Source organism: Dipodomys spectabilis, unplaced genomic scaffold, assembly GCF_019054845.1.
Source record: "Dipodomys spectabilis isolate Male_0828 unplaced genomic scaffold, ASM1905484v1 ptg000001l, whole genome shotgun sequence".
Taxonomy (NCBI): Eukaryota; Metazoa; Chordata; class Mammalia; order Rodentia; family Heteromyidae; genus Dipodomys; species Dipodomys spectabilis.
In genome coordinates, this window is record NW_024870678.1 from 10,386,038 (window position 1) to 10,404,100 (window position 18,063).

Below are 18,063 nucleotides of genomic sequence, written 5' to 3' on the forward strand. Positions count from 1 at the left end.
AGTGATTTTGTCTTGTTTCAGGGGTGGGTGCTATAAGGTTAGTCTGATCTGTCTCTTTTGAATTGTAAACTTAAGAGCAAATTTTTGCCACTTATGACACTACTCCCTGCGTCTAATACTCCCTGCGTCTACCCGGCCTGTCCTGATCTTGAACTTAGGTTAGATCTTTGATAAAGCAATATGACTAGCCAAAAGCTGCCTGTGCAGTCATTTGCAATTACATATTATACTGGGAATGTTTATTGCCAAGATCCCCTAGTTGTAGTATGATCTAATATTTCCATGTGTAACTCTTTATACTCACCTCTAGGCATATGTACTTTTACATAAAGGGAGAAAACAATATGACACGAGGAGATATATTAAAAGACTTTATTCACAATAGAGAAATTTTACAAATATAATTTTTAAAAATTATGTGTCAATCTATTATACTTCCTGTAACATTAGAGTTTTATATAAAGTTGGAAGTGACGGAATGGATTTATGAACAAATCAAAACAGTCAATGTAAAAATGGGTAATGCACATGAAAAGAAGTCACTGAGTTCTATAAATTGGAATACAAATTATATGTTTAATAGTAACTGCACAAAGTATATTGAAACATTGTGTCCACACAAAATTAAGTGCTATCTGAAATTTCGTCTTTAATAAGGGTTGTAGGTAAGGTATACATGTAAATTCCACTGCACAGTTTTGTTGAAAATGAATGAAAGTGTCTACCTAGAGACTTCAGTTGTTTAAAATAACACAAAGTTTAACTTTAAACTACATTATTATAATATTAATCTCTTGTTTACATTTTTGGTGTTTTCAGAATTAGGTTAAGAAATCTAAGTTCCAGAACCGAAGAAGAAAACAATCCTTCCCATCAGCAAAGCAACATGTGAACATGTGATACACTACTTGTCTACTTAGGCCAGGATAGAAAAAAAAATACAACACAGTGTAGCTGATTTTTAACACTTTCTGTTGCAGAAATATTTATCAGCTTTGTATCCTTCAAGCCAAGCTGAAATGCACAGGAAATCAAAATTTCCAGTTCAAGGACATTCATGTGAAAATTATAATCTAATTGCTGTAGGAAGACTTTAAAAAAAATTTTTGCCTTCAAACTGGAGGGGAGAAGACTCTTGTAATGCACCCATTTCTTTGGGTGAGCCCAAGATAGGCCGTGGAAGTTGTTCTGTGTCAGAGACATGTCAGCATGGCATACTGATGGACTGAGGATCTGACTTATTTACCAATTTTACTAATTAATTCTTTGACATATCCCAGTGTACAATACCAAAGGTCAATATAGGCCAAACAAGATAGTCCTCTAAGACGAAACCTTTTGAAACACTTTCAAAAGCTTAAATAGCTAAAACTATTTGTCTATTAAGAGCTAAGAAAAGAATTGTCTTCAAAAACGATTAGGTTGGATCATGTGAAACTGCTGCTATCAGACTGCTTTAATACTATGAATGCAGCAAGTTTCTATGCTTTACCTAATCCACAGGCTCACTGATCTGTCTCATCATTCTTGGGTGAAAATTGAGGTTGTCAAAGTCTTTATACCTTCCTATAACATACCATCATTTCACTTCAGCCCTTTCATATACAGACCCAGTGTGATGAGAAACACAAGATGTTGCTAAGTTTGTTCTTGAGAAAGTTATTTGTATTTTGAAACAAAGTTTAGAGAATCACATGATTATTTTGATCTGAGCAGATCCAATCACAGATGACCGAGAAACAAATTCCTTCTAAGTTGGGATCTTTATGTTGATTGTAACTATACCTAATATATTCTGTTCTTATTTGACCTAGCAGTTTATTAGATTTTCCTTAACTGACCACAAATATAGATATGCTGGCAAAGCTTCTTTCACAGAGTGCAATCTTGCTTTCATAAATCCAAGTGAAATAATTTACGACATTTGAGAAAGGGCCTTTTTCCAATTTGAAAAACCTCAACCAAATGGAATGCTTTTTGAAGGAAAAAAAAAAGTAATGTTGAAATACAAACAAATGAACTTATTAGAGCTATACGAAATTCTCACCCTCTCTTTTAGAGACCAAATCTTTTTCCATATTCCATTAAAAGCAAAAGCTAGCACATTAAAAGTTACCGTTCCCCTTTAAAAATGTATGTCCATGACAGTAGAGCTCTGTAAAGCCAGCCAGCTCACTTCATGTCGCACAGGGGAGAGGAAGAAACGAAGCAGCAGATGTGATCCAGAAATGACCCAGGCCATTTAGAGTAAAAGCAGAGAACAAACACACAGATTAAGAAACACTAATATAATTAACCAACCAAAATTTACTGCAGTTCTAAAGAAATGAGGTCAACATGAGTCTTTTGGATGACTTTGTAGTTTGAATCACAATGTGAATGAAATATTTTAGGAGACATTCTATCAAATAATGATAGACCCGCATCAGAAGGCTGTCACAGTTATAAGATCTGTCTCTGGTGGATAGACAAACCAGATCAACATAAAATCAAAAAGGAAAAAAAAGCTGTTTTAATAATTTATTATGGCTTTTTGCAACATGGCAAAACATTACAGCTTAAAGCAGACATCATCTCCTCATAGAGGAGGAAAGAATTTTGCAGTCAAATCAAATTGTAATTAAGAGGTCATTGGCATACCACTACTCAGTTTCATGAAAGTGATATCATACTTTCATGAATTCCAGAGATAAGAGATTATTTAAAGAAAAATACACACATACACACACAAACAAAACCACGGACTCACTGGCTGAATAACAAAAGGAGTAAGGAATGTAGGTCCAATTGATTCCTATGATAATAAACATAAAAGACTGCAAAACAGTTTTAGAACTCAGAATAATCACAGACATAGGATAAAAGTTCATCATGTGGCTGATCACTGGAAAAAATAATGATTAAGGTATGGAATGGAAGGAATGAAACAGAATGAAATGAGAAAAAGGTCTTTTATTTCTCTTCAACTTTCTTTTTGTCTGCACGGAGTATAGGGAGAAGATGTGCCTCAGTGTTGAAGATCCAATGTTCCAGTGGAAGAAGATCATCATCAGAAAATATTAAGTACAAATATCTGTAAGAGAAACATGAGTACATAAGGCTTGAGAGACCATATCAGGCACGGAAGCCACAAAGTGGCTCCACTCATCTTACCGTGGCCACAAACAGTCAAGTCTATCAGAACTCTGAGGGATGGCTACACACTTATTCAAGTCAAGAAATTTACTCTTTGCTTTGGTGGTAACGTATGAGAACCAAATAAAACTGTTCCAAGTCATCAGACGTCCTAATGACTGGAAACACCTGCAAACAATTACTGTCATGCATGTAGGATGGCATTCTTGGAATAATTTGAATGTGTTCTCAATAAAGAGAGGTGTAGTCAGGTGTCTCAGCCCTATTCTTTGAGGATCATTAGCTTACTTTAGTGTTTCTGCCAGGAAGAAACTTTGTTGGACATCATCGTAATTCTCATGAATGAAGTAAACATCCCTGAGGCCTGAGTAGCCGCCGTTCACCTTGCAGTGACTTTCCAGGGCCTGGGTCACCAAGAAGAGGAGAAAAAAGTTTGTAAACTGATTTGTTAACAACTTTTATTATCACACTGCTGAAGTTCAGCTAAAATCGGGATTCAAACTGAATAAAAGTTTGACAGCGTTAGGCAGAAAACTCAAAAACACAGAGTAGGTCCAACTGAAAAGCCAAAGATCAAACAGACAATTTATTGCATTTCAACAGAAACAATTCTACATTTGTTTTTTGGAAGGATTTTTGATGGTGCTAATAGCAAGAACAGAAATAAGAATGTTTTTATTGCCTGGAGATCTAAACACACCATGAAAGACAAAGCTGACCCTAGCCGATTGCACTATGGGGTCGAAAAGAGGAAGAACGTGGCAGCATGTGACAGCTTGAGTCAAATCTTCAGTGAGAAAGTACGACCGTGAGGACAAAGCTTCTTCCACCTAAAAGATGAGGAAGACTTGCTGATTCAAAGAGATCTCCAAGAGTCAATCTCAAGCTATTTCTGAGAGTGACCCTTGCTTTTCAGGCTGTCTGCTTGAATTTGGTCTGAATCTGAGGGAAGAATACAAAGATCCAGGCAACATCAACATGTCAAAGAGAGTCTGGAAACAGTCTCAGGCTGGGAAGGAGGAGCCAGAAGGGGAAGATAATCACTCTCAGTAAGTCAGAATGTCTGAAAAGGATGAGGTCTAGGTTGCTAAAGGAAAAGTGTGCAAAGAAAAAAAAAAGCAAAAATCCTACACAAGTCTTACCTCCTTCTGTAGACCAGCTGAGACATGACTTAATTTATATGCATGTGCATGTACAAGGAAAGCTTTAAAAATCACAGAAAAGTTGTTATGCTGGATTTATAGGTAATCATAGAACATTTTGTGCTATGACATTTATCTGTAAAAAAATAAATGCAAACTAAAACATCACCTCCACAGCTTCCCAAGCCCATTTTCTATACTTCGGATCATGAGTCAGACGCCACATGTACATGTAAGTCTCAATAACTTCTGGCCGTAGGATGTAATATTTTTCGTTTTGCCTGGTAGCAATGGCTTCAACACCACCATCAAATCTGAAAGCTTCCGGTCCCAGTTTCATAACTAATGGACATGCAATAGGGGGACAAGGGTTACTGAACTTTGCAATGCTTTTAAGTTCGATGAAGCTAGACAGTGCTTAATCACATTAAAGTCAGATGACCAAACTCATTTTAAGTTCTAGTTATAGCATCATATGAAACACAGTATTAAAGATACTTTTAAAATTTAGTCGTCTGAAAGAATCCATTTTAGAAAATGGTAATAACCCTTTATTCTTCCCATTTAAGCCCTGTTTCCTGAGCAATGACCAAATGAGTACAAGCCTTCAAAACTGCATTATTATTAATACATTATGATTATTACTATTATTATTTTGTGACAGTACTGGAGCTTCAACTCAGTGGTTAGGTAGGTCCTGTCCCCTTAGCTTTTTTTGTTCAAGGCTAGTGCTCTACCATTAAGCCACCACTTCCCTTCTGTTTTTTCGGTAGTTAACTGGAGATAAAAATCTCATAGACTGGGCTGGCTTTGAACCATGATCTAAGAATGGAAGAAGATTAATAATGGTTACTTTTTGTACTAGGGCAGAGGCTTTTGTTCAATGCTATCTAGGTAAAACAGGGGTCAGTAAACTAGACTGCAAACTGTTCTGTGCCTGGATTTCTGTGACCGGACAAATTAAGGTTTTTAGATATAAAGACAGTGCTTTTTAGAGCATAAATACAAGTTCCTTGAAGATCTTAACTATGGTGTTCAAGTTTCACCAGGCACAGTAGATATTCTTTCAGTGACCAAGTCCTTACTAACTGAAATTGAAGCAGGAAAATGGAGTGTAAAGAATCAAATGGACTCACAGGTGCGATTGTAAGATTCATGACAGGTGCGGGCAATTTCAGCCCCAAGTTCAAGGTAGTGCTGGGTCAAGGCTTCAGGAGCTCCGTCTGCTCCCAGTGCAAACATGCCTCCTGCGAAGCAGGTCAGGTGGCCCATTTTGTGCTCCAGGAGCCCTCCTTTCCACTCTGCGATGTATGTCAGGCCCCCACTTGACTTGCGGATCAAGTGAGTCTCAATGGCCTGGAAAGAATAGTGACATTCTCTGCTCAAGTTATCTGGTAAATACTATGGAATTATTATAAGAAAAAAAAAGACTCTCAACTTGAATTTGGTGTTGCAAATCTAATTCAACTTGACATACTATGTTACTGCTTTCTGTATTCTTTTTTTTTTTTTCCGGTCGGTCGTGGGGCTTGAACTCTGGGCTTGGGTGCTGTCCCTCAGCTCTTCAGCTCAAGGCGAGCGTTCTACCGCTTGAGCCACAGCGCCACTTCTGGTTTTCGAGTGTTTTATTGGAGATAAGAGTCTCACGGACTTTCCTGCCCAGGCTGGCTTTGAACCGCAATCCTCAGATCTCAGCCTCCTGAGGAGCTAGGATTACAGGTGTGAGCCACCAGCGCCCGGTGTGCTTTTTGTATTCTTGCTCTAATTTATCCCTTTTTAGTTTATTTATCTAGAATTTCCATTTGTTGGGCCAGTCCCGATGGATTGTTGGGACCGTGGCAAACAATAGAACAGCCACCTGCTTCTCAAAGATGGGGTACTGGTGCAGTGGTAATAGTTGGGTTAGTGCATTTTAATATCCACAAATGGTAAGATGCAGTGTGAGCTGTAGAACACAGAGTGTGTTTTGGTGTATGATCCAGGATGGCGGCACGACTCTGCCTTCCATTCCCTTAGACTTGAGAAGTAGCAAAACAGCAGCACAAAGGGCTGTTCTGGAGTTAGACATTATAGCTTTAAATTCCAGCTCTGTGGGACCCATGAACTCTATGCACAATTTGCTTACCTACCCCCAAATGTCAGATTCCTTATCCATAAAATGGAGATAATATGACTTAGTAGGAAAATACCACAACAGTCAGCACTGAAACTGACACTTGATAAAAGTCACTGGTCATCACCACTCACATCTCCAATATGGGAACACAAGCTTGAATCAAGTTCTTTCCTAATTATTCTACTGCAGAAACTTGTACATGACAATTTTTCTTTTTCTTTTTGGTTGGTCATGGGGTCTGAACTCTGGGCCTGGGCACTGTCCCTCAGCTCTTCAGCTCAAGGCTAGCCCTCTACCACTTGAGCCATAGCACCATTTCCGGCTTTTTCTGCTTATGTGGTGCCTCATATATGGAAGGCAAGCCCTCAATCACTGAGCCACCTTCACAGCCCCTATATGACAATTTTTTAAGAAGAATAAATATCTTTACATCTGGGAGAACTGATTGTTCCTACAATTGATTTATACAGTTTTTCTTATAACTACTTTTAAGAATAGTTACCACCAGATATGGAAAAAAAAAAGCAAAAATGAAGCATAGTATTAATGTCTAATTACTCATTTCTCTAACAGAAAATGCCTCCTACATTATACAGGGAAAACTGCTCTCAAAATGTCTCTATATTTGTCCTTGCTGTTAAAAAAGGACTTTCAGGAAGCACATCTGGAGATAGTAGAGAGAAAATAAAAGTAAATATACATATAAAACCTTTCCTGCCTTTACTAGAAATAAAACAAATGAAAGTAAGTCAGTAAGAAATACATGAACGCACTATGCTCATTAACTGTGGTTAATTTTATTGATGGTTTACTTATTACATGAATATTTCATTCTTATTTAGTGCAACTGAACATCTCAGCTATTTATACTTCTCATAACACAAATTGCAATAAAGTCCTCCAAGCAAATACTTGTGCATCACCCAAGAAATTATTCTTTCTACATGGCAAGAGTAATAGCTTTTGAGGATAGATTAGAGAAACATTATTACCTTGTTATGGATACTGAATAAAGTACTATATTATTTTTGGCATGATTTTGACCAACTTGCTACCTCCTAAAATAAACTAAACTGATATTCCAAAACCTTCAAAGCAATGTTTTTGGGTGGAAATGGGAAAATTTAACTAAATGGAGAAAAGGAAAACTAGCCTTAGGTGACTCTAATAAATTTTTGTGTCATGCTTACACACAGGATTAGCAAGGAAGACTAAAATATATCCTGTGGTTTAATCTTTCTACATATAAAATTATTAATTTGTTGAAGGTGACAGTCTAAATGTCACCTGCCCAAGTATCTTTTACTACTGTATATTCTAAGCGAGATCTCCAGATAAGCTCTTGGAAATCAGCTGAAAGTTCAAAGTATTTTATTAACCAACCCAAGAAAACATACTACTTGGGGATTAAGTGCTTTTCAACCCACCTGAAGAAACTGGAACAAAAATAATTGAAGGCATCACCCCCTTGATGATGATATTTTGCTATGTGTGTGTGGGGGGGGTGGCAGGGGGGGAACAGAATCTTTCTGCATTAGCTAGGCAAGCTTTGAACTCCTGGGCTTAAGTGATCCTTCTGCCTCAGTCTCCTAGGTTAGCTGAAACCACAAGTATGAATCGCTGTCGCCGGCCCATGATAATTATTTAAAGTACAGGGTGACAGAATATGAATATGATTGACATATTATATATATATGTGTATACATATACACATACACGCACATGTATACATATGTTTACATATATTTACACAAATATGTTACATATATACATATACATGTATATATGTAAGCATATACACACATGTAATGCACACATATATACATATATTTTACATATGCTTACATATATGTGTAAATAGCATAATGAGACCCACTGGAAACTGTAAAAAAAAGGGGTGACTATTTTTTTATTTCTGTACCCTTTGTCTTGCATATACATGTATCTGATTTGGGGAAGGGAAGAGGAATGGCAGGACAAAGGATGAACCAATTTAACTGTGAAACTCACTAGACACTATGGAGGAAATGAACGTTACAACTTGGGGGGAAGATGGGTCAGAAGGAGAAAAAGTGGAAGAAAATGAGGGAGTAACACTGCTCAAAAAGCAATGTCCTCATTTCCTGACTTATGTAATTGCAATCCCTCCATACATCACCTTTACAATAAAATTGAAATTAAAAGAAAAAAAGGGGTGAATCGAAATTGGTGGCTCAAAATAAGTGATAGAAGGGGGTATAAATGTGATTCAAGTACATTAGATGCATATACAGGAATAAAAAATTGTATTCTTTTGTGCAATTAATTTTTGTTAATAAAAAGTAAATGTAGCAAAAAGAAATTTTGCTCTACAAAACATTATTTTTTCCAAGTTGTAAGTTTGGTTGTTCTAGTGCAGCTCTCTAAGTTAAAAGTATACAATGGGTTTAAAATGTTTTTTCTATTTAGGGAAACAGGAAACACTTTGACTTCATTTGCTTTTAATGGATTTTTCTGTCAATGACTTTGTCTAAACAGAATATACTAAAAGTCACATGAGTGTATTTCTAGAAACAGGGGGAAGGGGTATTTCAAAGAATATTTTAGAGCTGCCTTCCTTGGAACATCAAGACCTTAGAAGGCCTCTTTAAGATTAAAATACTTAAAACCTCTGCAGTTTGGTGACTGGAGCCTGAGATCATGGAAATCATAATAGAGAACTTCCTGGATACAAACTTGGATCCTCACAGCAAGGAGGGAAATAAACCTCTAAGGAATGATTTTTCCAGTTTTACTAGATGAGGACAAAAGGTCAGAGGGATCATATCTTTGTGTCTGATGTCCATTATATGCCCTAAGAAATGCATGTACACTGAGGATGTCTTCTAAAGAGTCCTGACTCCTATACATGAGTAGAAATGAACGGTGTGTGCTTTGCTTCTGGAGCTTTCAACTGAGCAAGGAAAAAAAGCAATGGAAAAGTCAACCTACTTAACCAGACCAAAGACAGCTACATTTATATTTAAATAAATACATAGGCTTAGGTTAAAATCACCTCAGCCCTAAATTATTAGAGTTACAAATTTCTATTTTTTCCTATTAACTAATACTGTTGATTATAAAAAAAATCTGAGCAATTATGATGGAGGTTAATTTTCTGAGGATTTAGCCATAATTTTCTAAACTTCATTATTCAAGAAGCCTCAACATATATAATATTAAATAGGTAATACTGAAATAATGCAGTGGAGTTATACATATAAGTTTCTTAATCACTTAGGACATCTGTCTGATTCTGCTAAAAAATTGTTCCTGAAAAGTTAGGTAAAATATTTTCTATGAAATGATTTTAATTGATTTACTTTCAAACATTACATACATACATACATACATACATACATATATATATATATATATATATTTACTTTGAATTATTGGGGTTTGACTTGAAGGTTTCACACCTGTGAAGCAGGTAACTCTACCTTCACACACTCCCAGCCCTTTGGACTTTATTATTTAAAGTCCTCAGACTACATTCTTCCTTTTATGCCTACTGTGTAGTTGGGATTACAAGCACGAGCCACTATGTTCAACTTTTATTTTCATTATTTTCTTTGGATGTTAGTTTTAGACTTTGGGAAGTTTATTCCGTATCTTAAATCCATAAACATTTAAACATGGTATAGAGATTCTTGGTTTTTTTTGAAATTGGACCTGGCAGTGTCCTTGAGCAATTCTGCTCAAGGCTAGTGGTCTACGACTTTTTTTTTTTAATTTTTTTTTGGGGGGGTCCAGTCTTGGGCCTGAACAATGGGCCTGGGCGCTGCCCCTCAGCTCTTTAGCTCAAGGCTAGTGTTCTACCACTTGAGCCACAGTCCCACTTCTGGCTTTTTTCTTTTTGCTTATGTGGTGCTGAGGAATCGAACCCAGGGCCTCAAGCATGCAAGGCAAGTGCTCTACCACTGAGCCACCTTCCCAGACCTAGTCTACCTCTTTGAGTCATAGTTCTATTTCCAGTTTTGAGTGGTTAATTGGAGATAAGAGTCTCATGGGAACTTTTCTGCGTGGGCTGGCTTTGAACCATGATCCTTAGATCTCAGCCTCCTGAGTAGCTAGGATTACAGGCGTGAGCCACCAGCACCTGGCTAGAGATTCTTTTTAAAAAATAAATACATAAGGATGAAGAAAAAAGGCACAAATGTTGACTCACATTTTACAGTTTACATTCTGATTCCTTATGTGAGCTCCCTGAAGATTAGCAACTTTATATGTAAAACTAGATGAATAAATAAAGTATTGTGAGAACAAAATATCTTCATTTAATCTACATAACATTTAATCTACATAACATTACTGTTTTGTAATTCAATATGTGTTTCCTCTCATCTCTCCTGAACTATAAAAGATGTTCAAACAGTATTAATGAACTATTTGGTTTGGATTTTTATATGTCTATTTCCATATAGTACTGTCCGTACATCTCTGGAAACAAGTCTGCTTCAAATGGCAGTAGTCATTCAGACTGTCAATAAATTGTGGGCAATTCTAATGTAGTCAGTATTCAGAAAATAAATCCAGGATTTTTCTGCCATAATTTTAAATTAGTAGTTATAAGGAGAATTCTCATATTCCTGAAAGAAAACAACCTTACATTTTTTAATGAAGGGGATATATGCTGAGTAATACACTGTTCAGACAATTCCATTGTGTGAGCATGACAGGATGGACTTATACAGACTAAAATGACTATGATGTCAGCCTTCATTATAATCTTCTGGGACCGCTTTCATGTGTATGACTTGTGCTGACTGCATTACTGTGTACTTCATAACTATACTTCTTTTTCAGATATGTGACTTTTCAGTGAGGTTTAAACTGTATTAGAAACTTAGAAACTGTCCCATTAGAACTAAAAGCATCATAGGTGATTACCATTGTTACAATTACATGGGCAAATACTGAACTCTACCCTCAGTGGAAATACTTTGTAACCTACTCATGTATGATTCTATTTTTTTCCCATCAAACCTGATTAACATGCAAGCTCTAAGTTTGAGCTGAGTGGCAAAGATGATCTAACTATTGGGTTACCTGAACAGCATCAAAATACATCTTCTTAGCTTCTAGATCTGTCTTGTCAGACATTAGCCAGGCCTTGAGCAAATATTCATAAAAGCTGTCTCCAAGCCCTCCAACTGATACGTGATCTAAAAAGAGAGGGAAATGAATTTCAGAATGACTCAGCTTTTAATTCAGATAATGCAGCAAAATCACGTTACCAACTAGCATGCAAAACTCCATGTCAACTGCAACTCAATGTTATATTTAAATTCTAACAAATCTCCTATTTTCAGAAAGATATTCTGAGATGAGCAGATGGTCTGTGAACTAATGTGATATGCTCTTAATAACCAGGGAATTTTTGTAAACATGGTGATAAAAGATATGCAATCATCTCTAATTCTAAAAATTGGATTAGCTAGTAAAACATACCAAATTAAGATGTTTCACAGTACGTATTTAAATACATTTTTATTTATTTTGGTTCTGAATAATATAGAACTGTCAAAACTAAGATCATTAACAAATCTGTATAAAAAGTGGCTTGCACTGAAACACGAGGCCTCTCAGATCTTGCTTTTGATAAGTTTTTCTAGTGTTGTCAGTTTGCAGGGCCAATAACAGATGGAGGGAGCAGGGGCAGTAGGTTCCTTCTCCTAATACTTCATTTGCACAGTTCATCTCCAGGGACATTTTTTTTTTAATGCTAGGTCCACTGTAAAAACTACCAACAACCCTGCAACTGCAAGTGAGTATCCTCATCTTAAAAGCAAGACAAGACAGAGAAGCTAAATGATATTCTAGTGTGGTTCAGAGCCACTGACTTCACAGTGCACACAGGGTCTTCACCTTTGGATCTTTCCTCTACATCCTCCACACTCAATGGCTTACATTTTTTTTTTTTTGATCATTCAAGCTTATTTGCTTATATAACAAGAAACACACTGTATTTAAAACATTGTTAGAATCTAGAGATTTTTGAGCATTAACAAGATAACCTTTTAAGTTTTGTAACTCAAAACTACTTTTTATCGATTTCAAGTACACTGGATTTAGTTGTACAAAAGTAAATTAGTATGCATACAGATAGTTATTCAACAACTGTTTGTCTGTTGCCTACCTAACTTGGCTATCTATGTGGGCATAGAAAATTCAACTTGCTAGGACCTGAATTACCATTTCCCCTTCAACTTTATCTTTTGCCCAGGTTTCTATTTTCCCATCTATACACAGGAGGAATCAGGCAGTCTGTGAGGTTGTGGTGGAGCATGTGCCTCACCTATACAAAGCCCTAGCTTCAATTTCCGAGCACCACGAAAAACAACACAACAAAACAAAGACCTTAGGTAGCTATTTTTAATTCTTCTGTTATCCTTCATTCTGACATAATGAATTCTCAAACTCCCAATTTTATTTTTTCATATATCTCTTGAAACCATCTATTCCTTTTTGTTCTCACCAATATGATCCAGACTCAAGTGACTATTACCTCTTGTCTTGGTGTTTGCAGTGACCTGTGAGCTCATTTCTAGCTTCCAATTTGATAATGTACACTACTTTCATTTCAATTTATTAAAATTACACAGACAAGTTCAGTTTCCCAGCCATAGTGTGCTCAGTAGCTCCACGTGACCCTTGCCTACTGTACTAGGCAGGGAAGACAGATACAGGCCACTTCCATCACTGCAGAAAGCTCCAGTGGTGGTGTACTCCAGTCTAGACCCCATATTCATATCAGACCTCTTAACACGTGAATCTGATCAACCCTTACTGCAGTCCCTCAATCCGGAGTTTCTGAAGACAGGGAGGCTTGCATGAATCCAAGCCGTTTCTGTATCAAGCTCCAATGCATCTCTGCTCACCTGCTAGATGGCATTTCTTTTTGTGTCTGAAATCATTAGGTTCCATGGGCCTTGTTCTCTTTGCTCAAAATGTACATAACTCATATCCATGATGAAATGGTAGCTGCCTCCCCTGACACCCTCCAAAGTTTCCTGTCACAGGCTTTTGACAGCACACACTTACATACTTACAATTTTATAATGTGGTAGAATTGTTTTCTGTCTCCCCCCACAAAATCAAGACCTAAGAGAGCAGAGACCAGGCCGAATATATTTTGTGGTTCACACTAGCCCCTGGAAAGCACTTCCATGTACCTTGATGACTAAACTTCTTATAAGTCAACTTTAATAAAGACTAGCACCTATTCTAGGTAGTAGGACCATATTTTTAAGTTTTTAAATATGAAGTTTCCTTATTACAGAATTTAATTAATTTGTATAACATAATGTGTTATCTTAAAGATGTGTCTGATTCTTAAAATAGCAGTGTTTGAAATGACCTTTACAGTTTCCTAAATAAATCACTAAAAAAAACCCCTCTGACATTTTATGATCTAAATAGATGAACTCTATCTCATCAATAAGGTCTGTAGTTAAAATGATTGTAGTAGACAAACTCAAGTGATGCATGGTAGAACAAATCATTGTCTGGTTACTGTCAAAATAACAAGGATTAAATGAAGTAATAAGGAACGATAGTCATGATCCAGACATGTCTTCCAGAGTTAAAGCAACGAGAGTTGAAAACATTAACAGCCAGAAGCAGCTTGATCTGTTTTCCCCTTGGGTTACGGATCTCTAATGGATGAAAGAAGCACATTTGGTAGCTTTGGAGATTAAAGGAGGAAAAATGGTTATGTAATAACTTACTTTGTTTAGTTAATTTGGTGAAGAGTGGTTAGTTTATTTTTAAATTTTCTGCCTATGAAAATTGGGGGAAAATTCAAAATAAAGGAAAATAGAGATGAATCTTTTTTTTTTTGAGAATTTAGCATTTCACCCACTAAGCTTCTCCCAAGATTGAAGGTAAATGACAGTCTGTCCTGGCAACTAAGTTCCATATAAACATTTAAGCTGATATGGGAGAGAAGACTGACTTTTCAAAAAAATAGGACCACCTACTGTAGAATGAAGAGACATGGCATTTTTATGCCTAAATGGTCTAATGGTAATGTGTACTGTAACTACTTTTTTGAGGCAGTGTCTCATTACATAGCCAAGGCTGAAATGGAACTAACTCTGTAGTGCCAGCGGGCCTCCAGCTGCCATTCTTCCAACTCAGCTTCCTGAGTGTGGGGATTATAGCTGTGCACCACAAGACATGGCTGCAAGTCACTTAAATACAATACTCTCCACTGAAGGTTTTATTATTCATGGTAGGAATAGGTCTCATAAAAGGACTCCTAGTATGTTAAAAGAAACAGAAGAAAAGAGAATTTAAATATAAGAGGATTAAAAATGTCAGCATCTTTATTTCTTTATATTTTGGAGACTTCATTTGTATCTCAATCTCTCTTTTCAGTCTGAGGGAAGCAGCGAGTTGAGAGGAGTGGGGAAAATGTTGAAAGGGGTGACACTGACCAGGATGCATTGTATATTCATATACTGCTTTGTAAAAGGGCAACTATTTTGTACAACTAATTAAAGATAACAGAAAATAAAATAAAGTTCTCTTTCCAAAGAAACTGTTCACATTAAGATGCATTGTACTCATAGCCTGTCTTGTGAAATTGAAACACCTTGGTACAACTACTTAATAAAAAAATTAAAAAAATAGCTTACTAGTACTAGAATAGTAAACACAGAAACAGCACACACATTTCACAAACAAATATGTGGTAATTGCTATGTGTATAGACACGAACTCCCTAGCATGTAGCATCAATGGCCACAAAATCTGTTTGTATGATAAGGGGCCAGAAAGAGATGCTGCCTTTTAGCTGCAACTGAAAAACAAAGCCAACTTTTACAAGAGAATAAAATAAACTACTACCAAAAGAGAGGCAGATCAGATAAAAAGCATATGAATCATCATAATTCCAAGTAAGCAAACATAAAACCGGTGCAAAATAGTGGGTGCTGGACTAACAAATATGATTAATATAAGATTATGACTCTCCAAAGCTCTGATCCCTAGAAAGATGGATACTAAGGTGAGTCATCAGGAAGAGGATTATGCAAGTACCTCAAGTACTGGGAACAGAACTGGGTATTAAGTTCCAATCAGTACCTTGAAGAAAAAGGCTGCTAGGAGAAACAGCATCTGAGCTGGGCTTTGATAGAATGAAGAGCCAAGGAAAAAGTACAAGCAAAGACCTACATGAGGCCAAACAGGCCGTGGTGAAAAAAAATAAATAAGAACGTTGCGTTTAGGTGGATGGAGGACGGGGGAGAAGAACATGAGACTCATCAGTCTTGTTCGTTTTTATTAAGAAATTAGCCCATAAGCAATCCAGATAGAAAGGACTCTTTGTACCAGGAAAACATGGCCAAATATATACTTGGTGGGTGACCTAGAAGGTAAAGCTAGAATGTTCCAGTCTAATTGGCTCTTTTTGTCCCAATTCAAGAAATGTACAAAACCTGAATTAAAAAAGAAAACAGTAAACCAAAGAGAGTTGTAAATCAAAAGAGATTTTTGAAATATTTCATGAGAACTCGAAAAATGGTATCCCTTTTTAAAGAATTATATAGTCATCTTATATCCTAACACCACTAGTGGCCCCTTCTAGTTTTGAGTATCCATTCATACTCTTAAAATGAATAACCTAAAGCACTTATTTATGTAATATTTTTGTCATTATTCAAAAATCGCATCACTACATAGTAATTGTACAAGAGTTTCATTTGCTTACTTCTCTACATGCAAATAAAAAGCAAACATCCACTCCCATCACCCTCTTCTTTTGCTCTGCCTGTTCTGCTGGTTCTAGTCTCTCTCCTTCAAAAAGCACTTCCTCTTTTATGTAATTTTTTTCAAGTCTAGATTAGTAACATAGAGGAAACATTTGACATTTGTCTTTCTGAATCTGGCTTATTTTACTGAAAATACTGATTTGTTGTTCTATCCATTTTTTCTGTAATGACATGATTTTATTCTTCATATGGCTGAATTATACACTATTTTGTAAATATACATTCAGTTTCTTCTATCTATTCCCAATTGGTAGGCAACTAGCCTGATTTCATGTATTGGCTACTATGAATAATGCTGTTACAAACATGGGTGTGCAGGTTTCTTTATTTCAGGCTGACTTGCATTTCTTCATGGTTATGTGCAATAGTGGTATAACAGGGGCATCCAGCGGTGGATGAATAGAACTCTATTTTTAGTTTTTTGAGAACCTCCATACTGATTTCTACAGTGGCTGCCCTTATTTACACACCTACCAACAAAGTTTAAAGGTCCCTTTTCCTTACATCCTCACCAGCATTTGCTACTATTTATTTTTTTGACTTGTTATTGCTTCTTTTCTGTTTTGACTTGGGTGAACCAGAATTTCAAGAATGGTTTGATTTGCATTTCCTTTACGATAAAGGACACTGAACATGTTCATTGGCCATTTACATTCCCTCTTCTGAGAACTGTGTGTTAATTTCATTTGCCTATGAATTAATTGTTTTTTTTTTTTTGGTGCTTAATTTCTAAGCTTTTTATTATTCTGAGCATTAATCCCATGAGTAGCTTGTATTTTCTCCATTCTGTAAGCATTCTTTACTCTGCTTATTGTTTCCTTTGCTGTGCAGAAGTTTTAAAATTTGATGCAACCTGGTTTGTTACTTCTTGTTTTTATTTCCTTTGTGATTACAGTCCTACTCAGAAAGCCAAAATCTATGCCTGTAACTTCAAGTTTTTTCAATGCTTTTCTATGGTAAAAGTTGTGTGTCTTACATTAAGGTCACTGATACATTAATTAATTAATAATATTATTATTATTTTGCCAACAACAAGGTCTGAATTCAGTGCCTCCTTGTTTGCTTGGCTCGCTTGCTCAAATGGTGCTCTGCTACTTGAGCTATAAGTCTAGCCTAGCTTTTTGCTTGTCAAGTCTCATGGACTTTTCTGCTATGACTGGCTTTAAACCAGCTTTTTCAGTAGTTAAAAATACAGGTGTGAGCAACAGATATATGGCTACTGATATATTTTGAGCCATTATTTTATATAAAGTAGGAAACGGGGATTTAGTTTCAGTCTTCTACATGTAGATTTCCAGTTTTCCTAGAATTATTTGTGGAAGAGGCTATATTTTTTCTAATGTATGTTTTGGCATTTTCGTAAAAAATTAAGTGCTATGTGAGCTTATTTCTGAAACTTCTATTTTCTTAGTCTACGTGTCTTTTTATACCAGTACCAGACTATTTTTCTCTTTTTGGCTCTGTAATATAATTTGAAGCCATCTAGAATTGCTTTTTCTGTGCAGGATTGCTCTGGCTACTTGGAGTCTTTTATGCTGTCATATGTTATTTAGCATTCACTTTTATATTCCTATGAAGAATGTTTTCAGGATTTTGATGGGGATTTCACTGAATATGCTTTTGGTAGTATAGCCATTTTCACAGTATCAATTCTGTCAATCCATGAACATGGCATTCTTTCCATTTTCTAGTGCCTACTTCAATTTCTTTCCTCTGTGTTTTACACTGTAAAGGTCTTTTGCCTTCTTACTGAATTATTCCTAGGTATCTCTTTTTTAAGGTGATTGTGAATAGGATTATTTTCCTAATTTAATTCTTAGCCTGTTCGTTGTTGTTATATAGAAAAGCCATAGATTTTTCTGCTTTGCTGAAA

At 36.2% G+C, this 18,063-nt stretch overlaps 1 protein-coding gene across 2 annotated transcripts in view; it reads right to left on the reverse strand.

Moving 5' to 3' along the window:
• Positions 1-358: 358 nt before the first annotated feature.
• Man1a1 (mannosidase alpha class 1A member 1) overlaps positions 359-18,063 on the reverse strand; it is a 159,327-nt gene continuing 141,622 nt past the window's right edge. The window contains exons 8-12 of one of the 2 annotated variants that reach the window (XM_042667279.1): positions 11,464-11,579; positions 5,414-5,633; positions 4,447-4,619; positions 3,424-3,539; positions 359-3,073 (exon numbers count right to left, since the gene is read on the reverse strand). In XM_042667279.1, the coding sequence (XP_042523213.1) occupies positions 2,953-3,073; positions 3,424-3,539; positions 4,447-4,619; positions 5,414-5,633; positions 11,464-11,579 (746 nt within the window). In that variant the 3' untranslated portion in view covers positions 359-2,952. Of the gene's footprint in view, positions 3,074-3,423; positions 3,540-3,694; positions 3,966-4,446; positions 4,620-5,413; positions 5,634-11,463; positions 11,580-18,063 lie in introns of those variants that run through there. The other variant, XM_042667335.1, reaches the window with a different exon arrangement.